Source organism: Cnephaeus nilssonii (assembly GCF_951640355.1).
Source record: "Cnephaeus nilssonii genome assembly, chromosome: X".
NCBI lineage: Eukaryota > Metazoa > Chordata > Mammalia > Chiroptera > Vespertilionidae > Cnephaeus > Cnephaeus nilssonii.
In genome coordinates, this window is record NC_137071.1 from 132816959 (window position 1) to 132842665 (window position 25707).

The following is a 25707-nucleotide window of genomic DNA, read 5'->3' on the forward strand; positions in this document are numbered from 1 at the left end:
CCTGGTCAGGGCACATGCCTGGGTTGCGGGCTTGATCCCCATTAGGGGGCATGTAGGAGGCAGCCGATCAATGACTCTCTCTCATCAATGATGTTTCTATCTCTCTCTTCCTCTCCCTTCCTCTCTGAAATCAATAAAAATATATTTTAAAAATAAATAAAAAAATGCGTAAATTTATAAAGATACTAAAAAAAGGACATTGAGAAGAGGCATAGCAAGATCACTTCCAACTCAGTTAAAAAAAATTATCAGTCGGTTTGTATAAACTCTCATCAGAACAGTCAAATTGTATAAAATGGAACGAGATAGTTCAATATGTAAAGAGTGCCCTGTACTGGATTTTTTCTCTCAGGCTCAAGGACAATTTTGAAGGAATGGTGTGGAGTCATGAAAAGGATGGTTGATCTAAGTAACCCATGAAGACCTTCCCAATCTCGAGTTTCTATTATTCTTTGATATTTTGTCCTTTGGTTTAATATTAAAACTTGTTTAAGAATTAACTTAAAAACCAGAAGGCCAAACAAACAAAACAAAAAACACCCCCATGGACCCAAGGAGGCCTGCTGCAGCGTCTCTATGGTTGAATGAACAAATACTTAAAAAAAAAAAAAAGATATGCTGGACCAGATCATAAGAGGGAATGTGAATATTGATGAGATAGACAATCACACAGCAATCCTAATGCTCATAGAGGGAGTTGAGTTATTCCCAAACTATCAGGATATAGTGAATATGTTTCAAAAGCCAAAGGCAAACAGAAGTTGTATTCTCGTAGGGTCCTGCCATGCATTCTTCCTTTTGTCCCCACCATGCCTTAAATAAAACTGCCCCTTAAATTCAGTTTGTTATCAATGATATCTCCTATCAGTAAAATAGCTGACTGGCAAACAGTAGGAGGAATTTTTGGCTGTGCATAATGATACCATTGAGAACCCTGTAATCATAACAAATCATTAAAAATTATGTCTCCTATTTTTATTCTTTTACTAGAAGCCCAATGCACGAAGATTTGTGCCAGAATGGGCCTTCCTTTCCCTGGCTGCTGGCACCACCTTTCCGCTCCAGCCCTGAGCCACCTTTCAGCCTTCCCACATTGCTCAGAGGCCTGGAGCTGCTGGGGATGGTGTGGAAAGCCTGTGTCATTGAGGCGACAATGCAGGCATCCCACCCCACCCCCTGCCGCTTGGCGCCCATGTATGCAAATTAACTCACCATCTTTGTTGGGTTAATTTGCATACTCCTGATTGGCTGTTGGGTGTAGCAAAGGTATGGTCAATTAGCATGTTACTCTTTTATTAGGTTGATTAAAGCAGGCCAAGGCCCTAGAGGAGACATAAACTTTATCCTCAATGTAAGTTGGTAAAGTAATAAACTTGTTGAGACTCCTAAGAGGAGAATATTCCAGCACTCTGGTATCTCTATTCAGGTTATAATTTTAGTTAAAGCAATACTAGAGGCCCAGTGCACAGATTTGTGCACCAGTGGGGTCCCTTGGTCTGGCCTGTGGGGATCGGGCTGAAACCAGCTTTCCGACATCCCCTGAGGGGTCCCAGATTGTGAGAGGGCACAGGCCAGGCCTGGGGACCCCACCGATGAATGAGCGGGGCCGGGGAGGGACCGCAGGAGGATTCCAGCGCATGTCTGGCCCATCTTGCCCAGTCCCGATTGGCTGGACCCCAGCAGCAAGCTAACCTACCAGTCAGAGCGTCTGCCCCCTGGTGGTCAGTGTGCATCATAGTGACTGGTCGAATGGTCCAAAAAACAGTCAGACATTTAGCATATTAGGCTTTTATTATATTGGATAGGAATTATGAGGAAACAAGATAATACCTTCAGTAAACCTAGATGGGCTCCTCTGAAATGGGCTGGCATAGGAAGAAGCCCAAGGATGTTGAATGAAAATGCCATACATGATTTATTCATGAAGGCTTCTATAATAGCCAGATTATTTGAACTTAGGTGTTATGTTAGTTCCTAGCTTTGAGGACCTCAGAGATGAATGGGTAGGACGTAATAGCATTCATAATGACCTCCACAAAATGTACTTTAGGAATTTTAGTTTTGTGTCAACCTGAGATGGACTGAATAGGGTCAGAGCTTATCCTGAGATTGAGTTCAGCCATCACTTGATTCAACCAATATGACTTGAATTTCTTCTGTGTGCCTGTCCTTCATAAGCATAATCTCATGTATCGTCATATAACTCACTGAGATAAGTATTTCTATCTCCATTTCACAGCTGATGAACCTAAGACTCAGAAGCAAGTGGTGCAAACCACAGGGTCAATGTGATATGAACTGTGAATTAAACTGAAGCCTAAACCTGCTTGAAAGCCCTAGCCCTTTATACTATGTCAAACTGCCTCTAAACTATGAATATACTGTATTTTATGCTGGGAGTAACTGCCTTTTGTTACCATTTATTCAAAAACATATAAATGCCATGCTTGCTAGCTTCTTAGTGACCTATGTAAAGTTTCATGGAGATACCATATTTCCCATTAGATGTTGATATTTTAAAACATTTTACTTAAAAAACTAAGGAAGATTGCTTTTTTATCTTAATATCATCTATTATATAAAAGCCTAAGTGACCATTATGACAAGTTGACCAAACACTCAATGCAGGAACTGCCCGCTAGTGGTCAGTGTACTCCCACAGCCAACCTCCTGCGGTCCCCCCCAACCCCGGCCAACCTCCTGTGGTACCTCCTCCCAGGCTGGCCCCAATCGGCCCTGATCGCTGACCAGGCCGAAGGACCCCACCTGTACATGAATTTGTGCACTGGGCCTCTAGTATTAATATAATACTTAATAACAGTATTATAGCTTTTAAAGCATTCCTTTCAATGTGACAGTGATTCACTCTTTCTGTTGAGGACCGTGACTCATTCACAAATTCCTCTATAATCTCCATTATTTGAGTTACCAGAATGACAATGATTTGAAACATTTCATGTTGTTGCAGGGGCATGTGCATATGTGCTTTATAGTGCTTAAATGGTGCCTCTCAAATTCCACCTGGAAACTCAGAATGTGACCTTATTTGGAAGTAGGATCTTTGCAGATATAATTAGTTAAGATGAGGTCATACTGGAATAGTGTGGGCCCTAAATCCAATAACTGATGTTGTGATAAGAGGAGAAGATACATAGAGACATACAAAAAGAAGCCCAAGTAAAGATGGACGTAGAGTTTGGAGTGGTGCATCTATAAGCCCAGAATTGCCAAGGATTTCTGGGAGCAACCAGAAGCTAGGAAAAAGCAAAGAAGGATCCTGCTGACACATTGAATTTAGACTTTTAGAGTCCAGAACTGTGAGAGGCTAAATTTCTGTTGTGTTAAGTCACCAAGGTTGTGATAATTTGTAGCCCTAGGAAACTAATACAGTGGTTTGTGCTCATTTTCCTTTCTACTAGTTTTACATCAACAGAACCCACTTTAGCAATCATCACCATGAGTAAATTACATTTATAAGGAAAGTAATTAGAGTAAAACAATGTTACATTATTTTGTTTTATATTAAGCTTTTCATAGACATAGTTCCTGAAGCTGCATTATGAAGTACTGTATTAAAATGAAAATGACTGTGAAGCTATTGTGCACCTTTCAATACTGGACTCAGAGCATTAGACACGAACAGCTATCATTATGGAAGAAACAGAAAGCCTTGAAGCTGGAGTGTTAATATCTTTCTGCTGTTCCTAAATTCCAACTGATTTTAAACTTTTAAAAAATCAGTTATATGAGTCATGCTAAGGTGTCACTTCTAGTGTCACATCTAAAACAACAAGCCCAGAGCAAGGGGAAAAAATAGTATATCTAACTCAACCCCAGCAGAGCACCAGAGAATTGACAACATCTGAAAATACCATAACACCTGAAGCAAATTTAACTGAATATATATGTATATGTTTTGTGTCTCCTGATATGTTAGGGGGTAGAGAAGAGTTGTTAAGAGATACTTTTCAAAAGAGGGAAGTGAGCAACAATTGATTTTATCTGATGGGAGGCTGGTTCTATAGGGACCCACAGTGAACTGACACACAATTCAAATCTTAAGGCTGTCCTCCCATGGATGTAGGATACACTCCCTTACTAGTTAAAGTATATCTAGGTAAAGGACAGTTAGAAAAAAAAATCCAAAAGAGAGAATGTATCCCTGTTGTGAAAAAAAAGAATTAACATAGTAGCCTTGACATGGCTTTCTTCAGTCTGCTTACCAGGTTAGCCCTTAGCTAGTCTCTGGAAACTTGGATTTTTGGAGAATTCCAAAAGAAAGAAAAGAGTAACACATTCTATTTTGAATGTGTATTTAAGTTTTTCACTCCTTGATCTGATTTTATTTCCCCTTCCTTTAGTGGCTGAGGCAGGACCAACTTGTAAGGGCCCTCAAAATAGCCAGACAGTCAGATGGAGAAGCAAATCCATCAATCATTGTCAAGTAGGCACTAGTCTCTTTATTTAAAGGGCCAGCACTGTTGTTTAAATATTATCTAATCTATTTGCATCTTACAAAGTTTAACTTCTACAAAAAGCAAGGAGGCAATTGCTATGGACTGAACAATGCATATTGGCAGATAGATGTCATTAAGATTTACTTCCTTCCATCTCCTGTTCAATTGCTCTGTGAAAGGCAGTGGGTTTCTCTAGTCTTCTTCAATTTAGATTGATGGAATTTCTGAATCTCAGCAATATCTTGTCATATATTTTGGCAGATCAGGTAGTAATGAGGTACACAAAAGAAAGTCAGATTTCCACAGTGGTTACTCTACCCTTATTTCTGACATTTCCATCTCCCATTGCAGCCTCATCTAATATTGCACTAACCTTATTCTCCTTGTACCCTGATGAATTCCTCCCATCCCTCCTTAACTGCACCTGTCCTCAAGATTCAGCCTTCTGCAATTCTCCTGCTATGAGACTCTGTAGCTCATTTTCTATCACTGAACTTATACTGCTATTTCTCCAGCTTTCAACTTTACTCAAGGTCTTTATCTCCAATGGTCTATGACAATTTATTTGTATTTGGAGGTACAGCCTTTAATGAAATGTGTCCAATACCTAATTTATCACCTTCTCCTAAAAGCAGAAATTTTTCATTTTCTTCTTCTAATACATACATAAATATTTAATAATTACTAATCTGAAATAATTTTGTCTCCACTATCAATGTACCCTTTGTAATCAGCTACCATGAAGCCATATAAATAGCTTATTAGCTGTCTCTTATTTACCACTCCCTTCACTAATGCGCTAGCATAGATTGAGAGCACAAGAGCCCAGAATTACAATACAACCTTTCAATTCAGAGTCTCTCAAAGTATGGTCCAGCCACCGTTGCAGCTGAATCATTTCAGGAGCTTGTTAAAATATATATGCTCAGACACCATATGAACCCTAACCTGCAGAATTATAAATTATCTCTCTACCCCCATCCAAATTACTCTGCAACTGCCTACACATGCTTTACATTGGGACACACCTCTGTTTAAGGACTACCACTTTGTATTTCATATATTTGCATGCATTTGAGAGTACAAAGTTAAACTTAAGGATCAGAACTCCATCACATTTTAGAAAAGGAAATTAAGATCCAGAGATATTTTCAAGCCATGCAGAAAAGAGTTAATATTGAAAGCCTGGCTGCTTTCTTTTGTTTCTTTTTTTTTTTTTTTTTTTTTTTTTTGGCTGCTTTCTTTTGAACGCACTGCTTGTAAGATGCCTCTGGATGACGTCTAGGAACTTTGTTTTAGACCACGTTTCCACCATTCCCGGGCCTGATAAGAGTTGCTTGATGTGCCTAAAATGTTTTTACAAACAATACGGTTTAAAGTTAACACCTGCTGCCCTAAGCTGGTTTGGCTCAGTGGATAGAGTGTTGGCCTGTGGACTGAAGGGTCTCAGGTTCAATTCCAGTCAGGAGCACATGCCCGGGTTGTGGGCTCGACCTCCAGTGTGGGATGTGCAGGAGGCAACCAATCAATGATTCTCTCAAATCATTGATGTTTCTATCTTTCTCTCCCTCTCCCCTTCTCTCTGAAATCAGTAAAAAATATTTTTAAATAAAAATAAACACCTGCTTTCCTCCTGGGAGTCTAGGATTTGGGTAAATGTCAAACAAAGGATGCTATGTGACCATCCCCCAGTAAAACCCCCAAGGAGATTCTCTGGTTGGCAACATTTCACATGTGTTGTGACAACTCATTGCTAAGGGAATTAAGCACATCCTGAGTGACTCCACTGGGAGGGGATTCTTGGAAGCTTGCACCTGGTTTCTCTTGAACTTTGCTACATGTGCCTTTTCCCTTTGCTGCTTATGATTGGTATACTTTCACTGTAATAAATCATAGCCATGAGTATGACCGTATTTTGAGTGCTGTGAATCCTACCGGTGAATCATCAAACATGGTGGTGGTCTTGGGAACCTCATGACACAGAAGCCAATGATTTTCATAACGTATTTCACTGACCCTCTCATGGGATGTTTAGAAGAGGCAGTACCCAAAACAGCATAGCCTTAAAAACACAGCATGCTTTAACTGCTGACTTAGCTGCTAAGTCTGAATCATGGTTTCATTGTCTATAAAATTGGGCCAATACTTACTTTGTAAAGGTTTTACAAAGATTTAGAAATAACAGTACAAGAGGTCTATAGTATATACCCTTTAAGGAGGAGTGATTATTTGCATTCAGTCTTTTGGATGAGATGGAATGATAAGGAATTCTATGGTTCAAATTTTATGTATCCATATATAGGTGTAGCAATGGATCTAAATACATATGTGTATTAAAAGGTCCCAAACATGCCCTGGCTGGTTTGGCTCAGTGGATAGAGCGTCGGCCTGCGAACGAGGGGGTCCCAGGTTCAATTCCGGTCAAGGGCATGTACCTTGGTTGCAGGCACATCCCCAGTAGGAGGTGTTCAGGAGGCAGCTGGTCAATGTTTCTCTCTCATTGATGTTTCTAGCTCTCTATCCCTCTCCCTTCCTCTCTGTAAAAAATCAGTAAAATATATTTTAAAAATATATAAATAAATAAAAGGTCCCAAACATGTTGGAACTTGTAAACAGATTGTTTTTCTCAGGATCTGTGTAGAGTATCTCTGACTAAAAACTTGTGATGGGAATTGTGTACAGAGCAAACACACAAAAAAACATGTTTATATTCATCATTCAACCCATGCTTGGCTACTTGTCTCTTGTTTTAGGGGTCCTGCCCACTCCACTGATTTCTGGGCCCTGGCCTCTTTCTGGCTGCCAATCTGCACTCCTTAACTATTTATTGGATGCTCAGCTGTTCCTCCAACTGTACCCTTTTCAAACCACTAGTTCACACATGATTGATTTACCATCATTCACTTGGTCCTATATGGAAGATCCCCACTGAAACTCTATCTTGGCTGTGACCCTGGCTTCATCTCCTGACCAGCTTGTTATATTTGCTCTTGAATAAAGTATACTTCACTTTTGTGAAAGGAGAATTATTGGGCAAATATAATCCCAGCCAGTGGCAGCATATTAGGAAGAAAATCTCATTTGTGTTTATTTATTCTTTTTGTTCAACACTTCTTAATACTAACATTGTCTCGTCTGAAATAATGTAACAAAAAGATTTAAAGTTGAGTTATTTCAAATCTCTTCAGCTACCATAAAAAGGAGTCAGTGTCTGCAAGGAGTTGTTTTATGGCACATTGTTTTCAGAAAAACAAAACAAAACAAAACATTAGTCTTCCATATCAAGTTTAAAATATCTAAAAAAAGACATTTGCTCTGTATTTCTCAACCAGACATGATATAATGGTGAGAGTACTGAATGGGGAATCAGTGGCCCTGTTTCAATCTTCAGTATAGTTGTTACAAGCCTTTTCTCACCTCTATTTTTTTAAAATTTCTTTATTGATTAAGGTGTTACATATGTGTCCTTATCCCCCCATTACCCTCCCAACTCCCCACTCATGCCCTCACCCCCCTGTTGTCTGTGTCCATTGGTTAGGCTTATGTGCATGCATACAAGTCCTTTGGTTGATCTCTCCCCCTTACCCCCACCCTCCCTTACCTTCCCTCTGAGGTCCCACCTCTATTTTTATCTGAGTAGGGGTGAGCTGCTAGAAATTGTCAATAGTATGTGAGTAGAAGTGATTGTGCCACTTCCCTGCTAAGGTGGCTTTGAAGCAAGTATCTGGTCTCCATGCTTTCTTCCCCTAGCTCCTGGCTGAATGTTGACATCCAGGGTGACCTTAGAGGCCACATGTTGAAGATTGTAGAGCCACTCTCATCCAGAGTCTCTCAATAGCTATATAAATAATTATCCCTTTCCTCTTACCAATCAGGAACATCCACACTATGTTAAGTCATTGAGATTTTGTGTTTATAGTAGTTAGTATGTGCCTAATTAAGTTGTTTCACCTCTTTATGTGAATCTCTTTGGGTTGTTATAAGGATTAAATGAGTTAGAACAATGCTGACACATAACAAATGCTCATTAAATATAAGCTATTAATATTATTATGTGCTTTAATGCTAACTAGTTATGAGTCATTGAATTTGTCTATTTCCCAGGACCTTAATTTCTTCAATTGTAAAATGTAAGGGTCATGATTGATGATTCCTAATTTTCCTTAAATTTGAAATTTTATAATCAGTACAGAGGACACTGAGAGAGAAAAGCATATATTTTCTTTATGAGATGTATCCATGAATTTTAAAATAATCTTTGAAGATAAGAAGATTTACAAACCGGGCTGTGTCGGTGAGACTTTCATTCACACCCAAGTGAATGTCTTGTGTGGTAAGAAAACAAGGATGTCCTCCCAAAAGTGCAAAGCCTACAATAAAATAAATAGAAAAAATGCATTTTGAAAAATAATAAAGTGGGAAACACAATTATTAAGTACTGTCACCATCTCAATTGAAAAGTCAAAATCTTTAAAGCTCTCCAACCTCTCTGGTAGGGAATTCCCAAGCAAAGCAAAATAAGGAAGGAACCTAGGGAAATTTCAGTATAAGCACTGACCTCTCCTTAAGATATGTGCCTGTTTCTCCATCCTCTTGTGCAAAACCTGGCAGATCAGATATGCTATGTCCCAGGTAGAATCAGAGAACACAAAACACACTAATAATTCTGCTTGCTAAGGATCCTGTAATAGAGTCTAACTCCATTTGTGATGTTTCACTGCTATCACCTTTCAGGCCCAGCATCACTTTCCATTGGAGGGTGGGAACAGAGGGGTTACATAATTGGACTTATGTTGTTAAAATTTGGGTAAGAGTTAATAGATTGGACCAGGTAGGTAGTGGCTGAAATGATGAGACAATAATTGAATTCTTGATATATTTTGAAAGTAGAGCCCGCAATAAGAGAATTTCCAGATTCCCCCACCACCCTATTTCCCCACTTCAGAAAACATACATGGCCGAAACCAGTTTGGCTCAGTGGATAGAGCGTCGGTCTGCGGACTAAAGGGTCCCAGGTTCGATTCCGGTCAGGGGCATGTGCCTTGGTTGCGGGCACATCCCCGGTGGGGGGTGTGCAGGAGGCAGCTGGTCGATGTTTCTCTCTCATCGATGTTTCTAGCTCTCTGTCCCTCTCCCTTCCTCTCTGTGAAAAATCAATAAAATATAAAAAAAAAGAAAACATACATGTATGCACTAGAAGCCATACCCCTTGCCTACTCAAGCATGCTACTCTTCCATTTCTCCCTTACATTACCTACATCTCATTTTCTCACTCATTAATAAAATATATATATGCAAATGTTATCTTGTCCTTATTTCCCCTACTAGATATTTCTTTAATTCTTTGCTCCCTTTGCACCAAAACTCTTTGTTTTTCCTTTCTCTCTTCGGTTCTTCTTTTCTGATTTTCTTCAAACCTATTCCCATAAGGCTTTAGTCTCCCAACACTGCACCAAAGCTTCTCTTACCAAAGTCACCAATTACCTTCACATTGCTAAATCTAGTGGCCATTTCTCTCTTGCCATAGCAGCATTTAACAAAATTGTTCACCACCCTGTCCTTGATAAAATTTCTTGCCACATTGTCTGCGATACCACACCATCTTCCTTTTATACCTACTTGGCCATTGGTCCTTCTCAGTCTCCATTGCTGTTTCCTTTTCTTTTCCTTGACCTCTTCCTTATACAACAATTTTAGAGTCATCCTTAATGTCTCTCTCTTACCAAATACATCAGGAATCTTGTTGGCTCTCCCTTCAATACATACCCAGAATCTAGTCCCTCCATTGTTACCACCCTGCCCCAACTTCTATGTACTATAGTTACATATTAATATGTTTCACTGTTTCTATCTTGCTTCCATCCCCACCCCAACACTGTATTCTCAATAGAGATTCTTTTAAAATGCATGTTGAATCATGTCCCTCCTTCATTCAAAACCATTTAAAGTTTCCCCATTTTACTCAGAGTAAAGCCAAAATCCAAATAATGGAATACATGTTTTTTCCCCCTGTTCCAGGCACATTTTTCTCCTTTCTGACAGCATTTATCACCTTCCACTGATATTGTATTAGCATTCCCTTATTGATTGTCTATTATTTATTGTCTGTGTACCCACATGGAGGCAAGGGTTTTCCTTTATTTTGTTCACTGATGTATCACTCTCAATAATCTAGAATAAATAGTGGTACATAGTAATTGCTCAAAAATACTTGTTGAATGAATGTAGGAGGGATTTTGACTCTGGAAAGAGAACCCATTCTTTTCACTTGCAAACATCTAATTTTGAAGTCATTTTTCTGTAATAACCCAGGATTAGTTCATTTTCATTTTCCTCTGAGGTAGGTGGAGGAAGAGGGGTTATAGAAAGTGTTAAGAAGTAGGAGTCAAAGTCTTCAGCAGTTCTTAAAGAAGATAAAATGGGGGACATTGCCTCTGAGAAGGAATTGCTGAGGAGAGGAGGGCAGAGGGATGGGTCTCTACTCTCTCTTCACCCTACATCAAATATTTTTGAACAAAGTGTTTCTTCTGTTAATATCTTAATTTATGTCTGGGGATATAATAGTAGCTGTTATTTTGCTCAAAAGAATTCATGGCCCTAGCCGGTTTGGCTCAGTGGATAGAGCGTCAGCCTGCAGACTGAAGGGTCCCAGGTTTAATTTCGATCAAGGGCACATACTGGGTTGCGGGCTTGGTCCGTCATGCAGGAGGCAGCCTATCAATGATTCTCTCTCATCATTGATGTTTCTAGCTCTCCCTTCCTCTCTGGAAGGGAGATATATGAATATGAATTCATGCACTAGAAATCTGTGGGCTCTGAAGGCTCTTTCTGGTACAACTAAGGCAGTCATTAACTTCTCTCTGTTCTTCACTTTCCTACCTGCAGAATAGTATCATGATTTTTATATTGCCACCTTTGTAAAGGTGATGAATTTGAAACAGCTTGGAAAACACCAGCTTCTATTTCACCTTGAAAGTCAAATACCAATGTTAAATAATGAAAAGTCATCTCTTAGGATGTCCTGTGATTTTTCTATCAGCTACTGCACTTAACAAGACTAATAAATGTATCTGTCTATCTGCTCAATTAACTTGCAATAAAATAATATAATCATAAGTAAACACACAGGAGAATTGCACAGTTTTTTCAGGCAGAGATACACAAAGAGTGAGGAATAAGTGATCTACAAGTACACACAATGACATTGATACATCTCACTAACATAAATCTGAGCAAAATAAGCCAGATACAAAAGAGCATATGCTGAATTATTCCACTTATATAATGTTCCCAAACAGGCAAAACTGGTAGAAAACATCTGCAATGTTCAAAGCCAGGATAATGGTAACCCTAGGATGGGGGAAGTAGTAACTGGAAGGAGATACAAGGGAGGGCTTCTGATTGCTATTAATGTCCTGTTTATATATCTGGGTATTAGTCACAAGGATTTGTTCACTGTAAGAATTCATTGAACTATATGCTTAATGGTTTGTTTACTTTCTATAGGTGTGTTACACTTTAATAAAAAATATTACATGCATGGCTCAGTCACTGAGCATCAGCCTATGAACCAGGAGGTCTCAGTTCGATTCCTAGTCAGGGCACATGCCTGGGTTGCAGGCTTCATCCCCAGTAGGGGGCATGCAGGGGGCAGCCAATTGATGATTCTCATCATTGATGTTTCTATCTCTCTCCCTCTCCCGTCCTCTCTGAAATCATAAAAGTATATTTTAAAATATTACATGAGCAATTAATATCGCTTAAGTTGAGTGGAAAATGTTATTCTGTCCCCTGGAATAAGTAGAAATACTGCTATATCTCTGCTACTCAGGCTTGTGATGGAATTCTTAAGGATTGTCCTGTGAGGATCACCTCATCCCAGAGGCTGGCATAAATCCAGGGTAGCAACAGGCAGTGTTAATTACATCCTATTTTCATTCTAAGTACCAAGGTAAAAGGTTTTGATGAAAAATTGTGCCAACTATTATTATGCACATATATATAATAGAAAAGCTCTACCATGTTCTTGGCTGAGGTTTACAATTTCTGTAAGCATTTAAAGCAGCTCCTTACTCTGACTGATTCTTCTATGTTGAGCTTGGCAAAATGCCATATGAAATTAGAACCAAAGGTATTTATTAAGGATAATGATGAATACTCTGTGAACCATAACTTTTGATGGTCTTATGTTCCTTTTCTCATGTATTTGTTGCAACAGTTTATGATTTTGTGCAAGTTTCAGAGCCCTTCTTTATAGAAAGCCTCCAATTTAACAAAATGCTTAATACCACCTGTAGAAATGATTTTACTGGAATAATACATGACTATCATATGTCTTAATTAAATTATATGCTTACAAAATAAATTTAATAATAGCTTCCAATCCTGGGTCTGCTATTTATTAGCTATGTGTCTGTGGGCTATTTGTTGAACCTGTTTCAGCCTATGGTCTCACCCCTATAGAGTTGTCATGAGGATTAAGTGAGATAATCCATGTAATTAATGTAGAGTACTTGATACAGGGTCTGTACTCAAAAACTTATTAAATACTCACTCTTAGTTTTATTAATAGCTTAACAATCACATCATTATGTGTGATTAATAAAAATTATCTTTTATTCAGGGATATTTGATATTAAAAATAACATTTGAACAGAGAAAATGGCAGAAAACATCATCAACTAAGAAGAATTAGCTTTAAAAAACTTAAAATTGAGAAATTTCTATGTATTAATTATTTTTATAATTTCAAAAAAAGAACACGCCTGTACCAATGATAAAAAATGATAAAATAAAATTCTGTCTAACTCATGGAAGACCAGTGTTGAAAGGTAGCAGAATTTGAGAATTACTACCTGGGGCCAGCTTTAAAGAGCAAAATATTTTCATCTGTTTTCTTTCTATGACTTTAAAGATTAAGTGGTACCTTATTGTTTCCCCTCCTCCTCCTTCCTTCTTTCAGGAGACAATTCAAGTGCATTAATAAGAACAGTGAACTCAGCATCTGAATCCTGTTGTGATTTGTATTAATTGAGTGAACTTAGGAAGTCACTTAATCCTTCTGAACTTTATTTTGTTATGTATTTGATAACTTCATTACTGGTCATTACAAGGCAAGAGTGGCATGGAGTAGATGTTTCCTTCTAAGTTCTAGAAAGGTCTGATGCTTGTAAGTGAGATAAGGTATTTGAAGAATCAACCAATGTGTTTTTGTGGTACCTCCTCCCTGATCCTATTATTTGCCCATTTGGGTAGTCATATTATTGATTCAAGGGAAGTCTGATATAACAGAAATGCAGAGAGAAAGAAAAGAGCTAATGTGAAGCTTATAAATTTCAAAATAGATTTTTTGAAACTTAGAACAGAGATAATCATTTGAGAGAAAAAAAACTTTTTTGACAGCCTAGGATTCCAGGTACAAACAATAGATTTGAAAGAATACATGGAAAATCAGAGGGAGTTGTTTTTCCTACTTTATCACTGGGCCCTCAATATTTGGAACTGGAAGGGGAACAAGAGGAGTGAGAGAGAAGCAACAGAAATAGAGATTTATTGGTATTTGAAACTGTGAACTCCTGTCTATTCCCCAGGCCAAGTGCTTCAGGTTGGGGAGCATGATGGACATTTCAGAAGAGTTTGGGGAACCCCAGAGCAGAGACACCTGTGTCATGCTTTTAAGACAGAGCTCTAGGAGGCAACAAATGTTATAGAACTCCCTGGCACCCAGCCTGAGGAAGGAACAATAGAGTAGATATAGCCTTGCAGTATCTCTGTGCCCAGTGTAGCATAGAGAGCTGCCAAGAGGTTGAGAGAGCCAAACTAATATATATTTCAGGTCTTGTGGTCAGAGTGAAGCAAACTCCACAGTGAATGGGAGACAACCAAGGTCCAATGCAAATACACAGGACTTCAGCATGGGTCTTTGATGATGATGTCTTGATGTCCAATGACCAGATATCCATAGTCCTAGATGTCTTGACATTCTCATACTCTCTAGGACTTAACCATGGCTGTAATATAAGGTATAGGAGACACTAAATTGACAAAACAAACCCTGAAATGCCTGAGGATTGTGTAATGTTACAGACATTAGGTTTCCACCATCTAGCAAAATTGATACAAATAAGAAAAAGTTCTTTATATATTATAAAAATATACATTTCTTGACCACATGAGTTTGAAGAATGAGAATTTGTGTCCACTTACATTTTGTACTTAACACAAAGTGCTTCTATTTGGGACTTCTACTCAAGTCCTCATTGAATTCTTATAGATGAAGCCAATCTTTCTGCATAAAGCTTCTATGATAATTGGAAAGGGCATTTAGAGGCTTGCACTGATACTCCCAGAGACAGTATTTCCCCTTTATGGTTGCCAAAGAGAAAGACAGATCCTCCTCCCCACCCTGAGCAACTCCTTCCTCCCAGGTCCTCACTCTCTGGCCCCTTCTTCAACAGAAGGGTGAGTTTGTTGGTGGACTCACCTGTTTCTGTGGACAATCTTGTTCGAGTACTTCTTTTTTCAAAAATCATGCCTAAAGACTTCCCTTGTAATAAAGGCAAATACTGAAAATCGAGGACAAGAATATAATTAAGATGAAAAATATATTTATATCCAATATCAAGGATTATATTTCAAAACTTATTCTTTACATTGTCAAAAATGTAGAACAATTAATCACTACTTCCAAATAAGTATTCAAAATGTTATTTAAAAAGTGAATTTAAAATGGGTTTTTTGCCTTTTCTATACAAATGGGTGAAGGGAATAGGAACTCCCAAAGATTATTGACATAATTAGAAAGTATTATTACTTGTTTTGGGTTCAATCTGAACACTTGTTTCAAAGTATATTAGTATTTCACCTTGGGGCCATCTTCTTACTTAAATGCATGGAAATCCCCTTCAGTGTTCAATGACCTTGAAGATGCTTGGTTTGGAAATGTTTTCTCAGCTAGAAACATGTTAACCTGTTACAACATGAAGCAGTAAGACTCCTAAAGGTGAAGCCTCAGACTGTCTGCTACACTCATTATGCATCCTTGTGGGAGTGCAAGGGCTTTGTTTCTGAAAGTCCTGTGGAAACAATTTGGAGAGTTTGGTGTGGGGTGGGGCTCTTCCTCCTTCCTCTTCTATGGATGGACTTTCCCGATAGCATGTGCTCTGGAACAAATAGATTCCTGCCAGCTAAACATCCTCACACACAATGTAAAGAACAAAGGCCTAGGATTCGGGGGGAGGGGGACGTTTCTCCTTATTTCAGATCTTCCATAGGAATAGCATCCCATAACAGTTGGAGTCGCTCTGTTTTCAGTTTGTTTTTAAGGAACTTGTAGAGCTAGTGAACTAGATAAGAAAATCACGGTTGTGTAAAACTTTTTCAACAAAAAAAGTTTTACACAACCCTGATTTTGTGTAAACAAAACATTTTCATATTCCAAATTTATAAAAGCTTTTACCCAAATTTGGAATATGAAAATGCTTCCACAATTAAGCAGCCTAAATGAAGCTACTGCATTAATTAAGCATGTGCATACATGAATTTCTCAAAATGCAGAATAATGATTACAGCTAAGCACCATATCTCATTTTCCCCCTACTTGGTTAACATTTGTTTCTTTACCAATCTAAAATTTTAAAACGCTGTCACATCAACTGTAAATTTTTGACATCCTAATGATCATATATCTGATATGCATTTGCAATTGAAATTGTTGGCTAGAAAAATATGTCATCCTTATTTTTAACTTGATAGAAAACACAGAGAAAAGAAAGGAGGCATGAAAATAAAATCTTTCTGAAGAATGATTCTTTAGGTTGTGATCCAGTTAATAATGGATTTCAACATTCCACATGAAAGAAGTGCAATGACTTGTCATTGAATAACTGATTTTTATGCCTTTTATGCGCCTGTACACTCAGTAATCAATTACCTTGACTGTGTGGTTCCATTACTTGCTACTGTTTAGGAATTTTAATGTGTTTTCTTTTCCCTCTTTCTTTGTAAGGCTGTCTTTACAAAATCTGATTGGTAGCAATGGAAGGTAAGATAAAAATGCTACATACCTCTCCTTTCTGTTTTATCCTAAATTTCAGATCTGCTGATAGCCATAGCATATACTTAATTTCTTCTCCTGTAAAGTTCTTTAGAGTGAGAAGGTCACGACCCTTCAGCTGTACTTTATTTTGTAATGGTTGTCCACATCTACAAAAGAAAAGAAATATCCTATATAATAAAGAGGGAATATGCTAATTGACCATCACTCCGTCACAAAGATGGCTGCACCCACAGCTGAGGCCAAGTTCCCATAAGCAGCCTTAATGGGCAATCAGCAGGGACCTGAGGCTACACCCTCCCCCACCCCCATGGGGCTTGACAGGGGACCTCAGGCCATGTCCGCCACCCTGCAGGGATTTACAGGGGACCTCAGGCTTCTCCTCCCACCCCAGCGCCAGGCCAGGGGACCTCAGGCCGCGCCCCCCACCAGGTGGGGCTTAACAGGGGACTTCAGGCTGCGCCCCCCACCTGGTGGGTCTTGAAGGGGGACCTCCAGGTGTGCTTCCCATACTGGTGCTGGGCTAGGGGACCTCAGGCTGCTCCTCCCACCCCAGCGCCATGCTGGGGGACCTCAGGCTGTGCCCCCCACTAGGTGGGGCTTGACAAGGGCCTTCAGGCCATGCTCCCCACCCCGTCACCAGGCTAGGGGACCTCAGACCACACCCTCCGCCCAGGAGGGCTTGACAGGGCATCTCAGGTCGCGCCCCCCGCCCCAGCACCGGGCCAGGGAACCTGAGGCTGTGCCCCCCTGCCTGGCTGGGCCTAACAGGGGACCTCAGGCTGTGCTCCCCACCCAGTGGGGCTTGATGGGGGACCTCAAGGTGCAACCCAGTGCTGGGTCGGAGGAACTCAGGCCACGCCCCCGCCCAGCAGGGCTTGACGGGGGACCTGAGGCTGTGCCCCCCCACCTGGCAGGGCTTGACAGGGTACCTCAGGGCATGCCCCCTACCCAGCGGGGCTTGACAGGGGATCTCAGGCCGTGTTCCCCACCTGGCGGGGCTTGACAGAGGACCTCAAGTCACGCCCCCCCCCACCCCCGTCTGGCCTGGGGGACCTCAGGCCATGCCCCCTGTCCTGGCGCCAGGCCAGGGGACATGAAGCAACGCCCCCTGCCCAGCAGGGCTTGACAAGGGTGGGACTGGCCAGGTCTGGATCTAGCCCAATGGGGGGGTGCGGCCGGGTCTGGGTCTCACGCGATTTTGAGGTGCATGTGGGTGGGCGGGGACTTGACTCTGGGTCCCATGGTGAGCCCCAGACTCTGACAGGAGGAAGGTTTTCATATACATTTTACTAATTTTCTTTCATCTCTGACACTTCTATTATAGAGAAAGGGCAAATAGCAATATTAAAATATTTCCCCTAATTAATCCCCCTTTAATGTGCACAAATTTCATGCACCAGGTAACTAGTATGTATGTGTGTGTGTGTGTGTGTGTGTGTGTGTGTGTATGAAAAAAAAAACCCTGTCCTGTAGTGACTCATTGTTTTATTCTTGAAACAAAATAGTAAATCACATGTAACCTCATGTGTCTCTGCAAAGTGCTAATGCATTGAAATTGATATGTCTGTGGTTGGCATTTTAGATACTCTGTATTTTGATTGTTGAGAAAAAAGAATTTGAAGAAAGAAATTGAATTCTGTTTTGGCATTGATAAAGCTGTTTCTTTGTAGTTTTTTTTTAAATTTATCTTTATTGTTGAAAGTATTACAGATGTCCCCTTTCCCCCCCACCATTAATCCCTTCTACATCTCACCCCCCTCAGGCCTTCACCACAGTATTTGTGTCCATGGGTTATGCATACAAGTTCTTTGGTTAATTGCTCCCCATCCACCCCCTCACCTCCACTTTCCCACTGAGATCTGTCAGTCTATTGCATGCTTTTATGTCTCTGGACCTATTTTGTTCAACAGTTTATGTTGTTCATTAGATTCCATATATGAGTGAGATCATGTGACACTTGTCTTTCTCTGAATGGCTTATATTGCAAATAGCCACACGTGTGGCTTTGCCACTTACTAGTTGTGCAACTTTGGGCAAGTTACTTAATCTCTCCCTTATAGGGTGAAATGATTTAATACATGGAAATCATACAATGTCTGGCATATAATAAGCATTTGATAAATTTTAGCTATTATTTTTAAAATCATTAGATTCTACAATCAGAATTTTTAGTATACTAATACATACAACAGAAAACAATGTCATTCTTTTTTCCCTACTGCCCTTCAAATCTATTGTTAGAGATTTGTTCTTTTTACTTGTCCCTGGTCAAATACAATGGACCCTGTGGCTTTTGTAGTAACTTTTTTGGGGCAGGGAGGGGGAGATATCTGCTTGCTTTATTCTCTCAAAGTGTCTCAGTAAAATGATGTATAATAATAAAATGATTTTTTTAACTTTAAGAAATGTACTGCAGGTTAATACCTTTTGCCTTCCAGCTCATGCCTAATTCAAGCTGGCCTCCTCTATAGGTGGAAGAGGGACCATAAGCTGTTTCCTCTGATTCCCTGCCTTCAGTTTATTCATGTAAAGCCAAGGGAAGGTGAGGAGTTAAGGGTGAGGCAAACTCTGGTTCTGTTCTAGCAATATAGCATTGGTTATATGTGCTTGAGGCTGACTTTTTCTCTCATTGGGCGCTTTACAGGGTCCTTTGGGGAACTTTCTCATCACTGAAAATTTCTCACAGCAGTTCTTAATGGCTGACAATTATATCTCCTCTGCCATCCAAGAGACTACCTCCAGACTCTTTTTGCTGACATTTCCCCACCCCTTCAGCAGGTCTCTTGGTTGTGATGTGAAACAATATCATGATAGGTCTCTTTATCATTCCATATTGGTTCATGGGAAGCCCTTCATATTCTTTGCTCTTACAAGAGTCAGGTCCATCCCAGTATAGACTCTTCTCTTGCTCTGCCATAAAAACAGCTAGTCATCAGTCCCTCTTACTTTATGTTTCCCAGGTATGGGCCTGAGGTGTACTAATTGTAATTGTCTGCCAGAAACTGAGACAGAAAGAGTACTATTTTAATATTCTGTTACATTTTGATGACAATTTGTTATTTGAGATGATCAGTATATAAAATGGACAGCATTTATTCTTTCAGTATCCCCAGTGTTATCCCTAACTGACGATAATTACTATTATATACCATTAGAAATTATGAGTAACCAAGGGCAAAATGTGGTTTACCACATGTATTAAACATTAATTTTATTAGGAGTAGAACAACTGTGACAAAATTATCATGCTTAAATTCCAGCTTAAGAAGAAACCAGGGGCTACTTGAGATAAAGAGTAAATACTATGGTGGGATTTATATATGTCTTTTTTCATTGATGGTGATAGATAGGAAAATCATAAATTCACTCAACTTGTTGTTTCCACTACATGATGTCATATAACTTAGACAAATGAATATTTCACTAAATATTCAATTTTCTGGCAGACTTAATTTGTTCATTTAGTGTTCAGTAGGTGAGTAGATTTTTTCAGTAGAATTTTTGTGAGATTAAGCACTTCAAAGCTTCTAGTTATTAAAGAAAGGAACATCCATAATGATGATTTGTGAGTTAGTTGGCTAAATGTTTGATTGATTGACTTAATAGAAGATACTAATGACATATTCAACTCCAATAGAAAGTAGTGTTTTCCACTTATATGTGAATCAAAATTTTGGTTAACATTCCTCTTTCAAAGATGTACCTTTTTAGTCAACTTTTAAAATATGTGATTCATATATTCTTCAACTGGAAATTTCTTTAATGTAGCAATCCTTGATTTTTTATTACAGATGCCTAATATTAAAATATTTTAAATGGATCTACAATATATATTAGTTTATTTATAATATATGTGTTAGTATCCTAATAGATTATGTATATAACAAAACATAAAGAAAAATAAATTAAAAATTTAGACTAAGAAGAACCCAATATTTAAAAAATAAATTGTAAATATAAAAAATATTTTGCTGGCTAGCAATTTGTTATTTGAGATGATCAGTATATAAAATGGACAGCATTTATTCTTTCATTATTCCCAGTGTTATCTCTAATTAACAATAATCAGTACTGTATACCATTAGAAATTATGAATAACCAAGGGAAAAATAAAGTTTCTAGAATAGACTTAGTAAAAAGCTTACAAAACTATGTTCAATATCTGGACAATAGTAGTCAGCAATTTGATAACTTTAAAAACATGGCATTAGGCAGGAAATTTTGGGTTTTTGCATATGTATTTTGATTATATGCTTGGTTCTGATTATATTAATTAGTGATAATATTAAGTAATACATATAATATACAATTACTGATATTGTTCAGAAGTAAACCATTTGACTGATATTTATGCTTTTTTCAGGGTCAATTGTATTTGTTTTCTGAGGAGCTGTAAACAGGTTTAATATTTAGGGCAGTTTTGAAAATATTTTTTTCTTCTGGAATAAGGCCCAAGCAACATAAAGTCACAGAAGATAAACTCTTTTTACTCTATGTCTTAATAATACATTAATATTCCTTGGCTTGACACTTCTTCCAATATTATTTTAAAGGGGGAAAAACTTTGCTGGAAAACCCCAAGATTCAAGGAATTTGGAAAATATCACTATAGCTATTGAGCTCACACCTATCAACAATAGGAAAAACAACCCATGAGCTAATTTTGAGGCCTTATTTTTTGCCTAGAGCTCAAGTAATAAACTCTTGAATATTTTTTTATTTTCACTTCATGCAGGAAATATTTCATAACATATGTCCAGGTGATTTTTGAGAGTACATTTATTAAAGCTGGGGACCGTGAAACAGGGATAGAAGAAGCAACAGGAGAGAGCCTAAGTGGGGCTGGCTGAAATGCAATGGGAAAGGAGTAAGCCTAGGCGCAGCTGCAGTCAACTCACTGGGAAGTCATAGAAAAGGGGTTCAGGGTGTTAGCCTGGGATGAGCTGCTGTTGCCCATTGCTCCCCTGGTTGCAAGTCTTGTGGGGACCCTTAGAGTTTAGGAGAAAGAAAATTTACTCAAAAAGGAGATTTGAGCACTAGCCGGTTTGGCTCAGTGGATAGAGCATTGGCCTGCGAACTGAAAGGTTCCAGTCAAGGGCACATGCCCGGGTTGTGGGCTCAATCCCCAGTGGGGGACTTGCATAACTAAATACAGGCAGCCAATCCATGATTCTCTCTCATCATGGATGTTTCTATCGCTCTCTCCCTCTTCCTTCCTCTCTGAAATCAATAAAAATATATTTTTTATAAAAAGGAGATTTGAGTAGGTGTGGCCCAAGGAGGGCATGGCAACTCCTGTTTATTTTGGAGCCCACAAAAGCTATGTCTCCAAACTGCTACACTTAAGGGATTCAATATCCTCCCCTAATCTCAACCCCTTTAGGGTTTTCCTATATCTACTCTCTTCTAAATAATAACAGGACTACATGTTTCATTTAAGAAAATATTATAGATCTTAGAATTTTTGTTGAATCACAGAAAAAAAGGAATTAGAAGTGAAAATTTTATACTATTTTCTCCACTTTCCATGCAAGGAAATCAGAAAATAATGGTGAAAGAGGAGGTCCAACGACACCTTTAACTGCTTCAGAAAACATCCAACTTCCAGCTCTTACTACCCAAACAGAAGACAAATTGGGATTTTCTCAAATTTGTCCTTACACACTTCAAGAAGTTTCTAAATTGGAGGTGTGGTTAGAGTTCAGTTTAGTGTTAAGGTTAGTGTTCTGCTATTGAGATCACATTATAAGAAGCTGCTCTTTTTATTTCTGCATTGACAGATTTGAACTTAAAAGTAGAAAGAAGACACAAACATCCTGCTTACTTCTTCCTTTTTGTCCAGCTCTTTCATTTTCAAATTTATATAGCAACAGAAACTGTATTTCACATTATTTTTCTTAGACCACAGTGATCAGAAGAATACCTTTTTTGTGACTCCAGTCACTGATAATGTCCTCACTTTGTTTCCCTGGATTGTACCTCCAATAAATGTTAGCAGATAAGCTTTTTTAAAAATGCAGACAGTTCTGGCTTTAAACTTTAGTGTGGGACTGTAAATAACCATTAAATCTGAATAATCAATGGAGAAAAATCGCAATTATTTTGTGACTTTAAAATTTTTGTCAAAACATTAAAAAGTTTCTTATTGTCAGTATAAATATATGGAAAAGTTAAAAAGATAATAAAACTGATATATATTTAGTACACTGTGATTTAAAACAGGTACATTGAGAATTATAGTGTTTTATTTATTTATAAAAACTGTCAAGGGTAGTTTGAATAGTGTATGCCATATTCTTATTAGATAGCATAAGATACTGAGCAAGCATCCTTCTTATGCTTTGGTGAATTATCACATTCCTTCTAAGTTTGAATCAACTTCCAACATTTTATCCTTTGTATTTTCAATATTGTGAAATATCTCTGAGAATTCCTTTAATGTGAGGTGTTGTGTTGGTGACACTTCCTCTGGAAGATCTTCATACTTTTGGCCACAAATGCTTTCCTCATTTATGTCAATAAGTTTGTCTTCTCTGAGTTCCTCTGACACATATCTAAAGATTCTCAACCAGTAGCAGGGTCAATAATCCCACAGTTACCATGCAAAGGAAGGACTGCCTGTACTCCTAATGCTTTCCCATTGTAAGATTATTATATACCATTCCTTCTGTTCAGAACACTGTCCTCTGAGTTCTCAAGACTGGCTTTTTTTTCCTTAGACTGGAGTCTTAAATACCATCTCCTATACAATTCCTTCCCTCACTGTACTAAGTAGTTTCCACTTTGCCTTCATTTTGTTCATAACACTGCTCACAATTTTAATATACATTTATGCTTCTGTTTATTGCTTACTTTTTATCTTTCCATTCGATTACATGATCCATGATATCAGGGATCCTGCCTGTTTTATTCATTAATATTTATGCACTGTGCCGAAACCGGTTTGGCTCAGTGGATAGAGCGTCGGTCTGCGGACTGGAGGGTCCCAGGTTCGATTCCGGTCAAGGGCATGTACATTGGCTGCGGGCACATCCCCAGTAGGAGGTGTGCAGGAGGCAGCTGGTCGATGTCTCTCTCTCTCTCTTTGATGTTTCTAGCTCTCTATCCCTCTCTCTTCCTCTCTGTGAAAAATCAATAAAATATATTTAAAAAAATATTTATGCACTGCTTATTGAAATAACTGGGATGAATTTAGAGATTTGTCATGACGGATTTTCAATGTCCTGACCCAAGATCTGATGACAAAAAAAGAACACCAATACCCCCAAACAGAATTAATGTTGAAGTAAGACCAAATATGGGCTCTGGCCCAGGCCTAAGAGTCTTAGAAGAGAATTTATTTGCTAAAGCTGAAATCCCCTAGGGCTCAAAAACTCCAGTACAGTTTTTGCAGTCCTGGGGATAATGGTTAGACATAAGAATGTGAAACAAAGTTATAACCTTGTATCCCAAGCAGAACAGTCTGAGTCAAGTGCAAAAACTTAGAAAACTGATGAGAGGACATGATGGAACAAGTTTTTATCTATGGCAGCATGAGGGCCAAATCCAAAGTACTGTGATAGTGAACTATATGGATATTTGGTTTCCTCTCTCCTCTAACCCCTCTTGGACAGAATAAGTCCCCAGGATTCTTGAAGACAAAGGGGGTGGAGAAGTAGATGCATCATACTGGCATGTGAGTGCTTCAGTGGTTAACTAGAATTTTTTTTTTTACATTGCACCTCAACTGATAAAGGGGGTCATACTATTTACACATGTGAACAATCATTAGAGTAGTTACCACCTTTCTCAATTCTATCTAAGAGGTGGGGCAGGAAATGTTTGCTTGGGGAAAAGAGCTGTTTTTCATAGATATCAAGAGCTAACCAGGAAAATTTATCACTGGAAGGAAAGCAAACACAATGGTTCCAGTTTAAATTTCTATCCTGTTTACTATCTCCTCATAGCACCCTTGCCTTGGCTCCAAAATGAGACTGCCACACCTCTTTCCTAAGCTACTTAAAAAATTAGAGAAAAGTAGAAGAGCTCCACGGTTGTACCATGCTAAAATGCCTCTGCCACAGGCCACTTTTTTTCTACTCCACATCAAGCAGTTCTTGCTTTCTGGTGATAAACCCACACTTGAATTAGCCAGTTAAAACCACTGGCTTAAATGGCATAGAGACTCTATGCTGAAGTTGGAGGCAGCCTAGTCTGGTTCAGGAGCACCCAGACCAGGGCCGGAATCACTATTTTATTGTTCCCATAAAATATATGGTGTCCTTGTACTTAAATGTGTCTCCTTAGTAAACCAGACCTAAACCACATGCATGTTTAAGCCAATACATAATAGGGAGGATGCAATATTGGAGAAAACAATGGGAACCATGTACAGATTTCCATCAAAACTGCCATTGTCATCGCAGCCTGGTTAAAGCCAGAATTTTGAAAAAGGCAAGACAGTGTCTTACATTAATTTTATCCTTTGAAAAGATAATTATAGAGATTTTTCAACCCTAAATCACTAAATGCTTAAGAAGTTAAGCCAAGGTAATAGATCCTTGTGTTAGCTTTACCCAAATACCTTCCCAGCTAGAAAATGGAGGAGTGTTTTCTTATTGGAAGAATGAACCTTTTATTGTTAGTCTACATTTTTCCAATTCTATTAAATTGTTTGAATCATGTAGGAAGACCTGGATGTGTTCCCCTGTATAATTTTATTTTGTTGGAAGAAAAGGGGCTTGATTCGAGTAAAATGTGGTCAGTCAGAAACAGATTTTGCCAGGGTAGGAAAAAATTCAGTGTGATATTTTGATCACTGTGGAGACTTTAAGATAAAGACTAGCTTTTGGGAGCATAAGAGAGGACCAATGGCCCCTATGGCTGAAATTTTGGTATTACTTTAACATTACAGATTGATACAAAAATTAAGGCATATTTTCTTGAGTTTTTGTTGTTGTTATTGTTGCTGTTACTGAGATATTTTTGGCTATACCTAAAAAAAGGATGTTGTGCAAGAGTACATTGGCCAACTTGATCAATTTAGAAGGATCAAAGTAATCATAACAGTGGAATGAATAGAGCAGAGATTTTAAATATTTAAATTCTAGTTCTAGTTCAACTATGACCTTAGGAAGATAATTTCCCAACTTTGACCTCAATTTTTCATCTGAAAAATTAAGAAAATGTACTAAAAGTCAGTAATCCTTTGTG

At 38.6% G+C, this 25707-nt stretch overlaps 1 protein-coding gene across 1 annotated transcript in view; it reads right to left on the minus strand.

The window, feature by feature from the left end:
* The window catches only part of OTC (ornithine transcarbamylase), a 57586-nt gene that overhangs the window by 28303 nt on the left and 3576 nt on the right, over positions 1–25707 (minus strand). The window contains exons 2-4 of the mRNA XM_079765490.1: positions 16523–16661; positions 14941–15022; positions 8740–8827 (exon numbers count right to left, since the gene is read on the minus strand). Coding sequence (XP_079621616.1) covers positions 8740–8827; positions 14941–15022; positions 16523–16661 — 309 coding nt within the window. The remainder of the gene's footprint in view (positions 1–8739; positions 8828–14940; positions 15023–16522; positions 16662–25707) is intronic.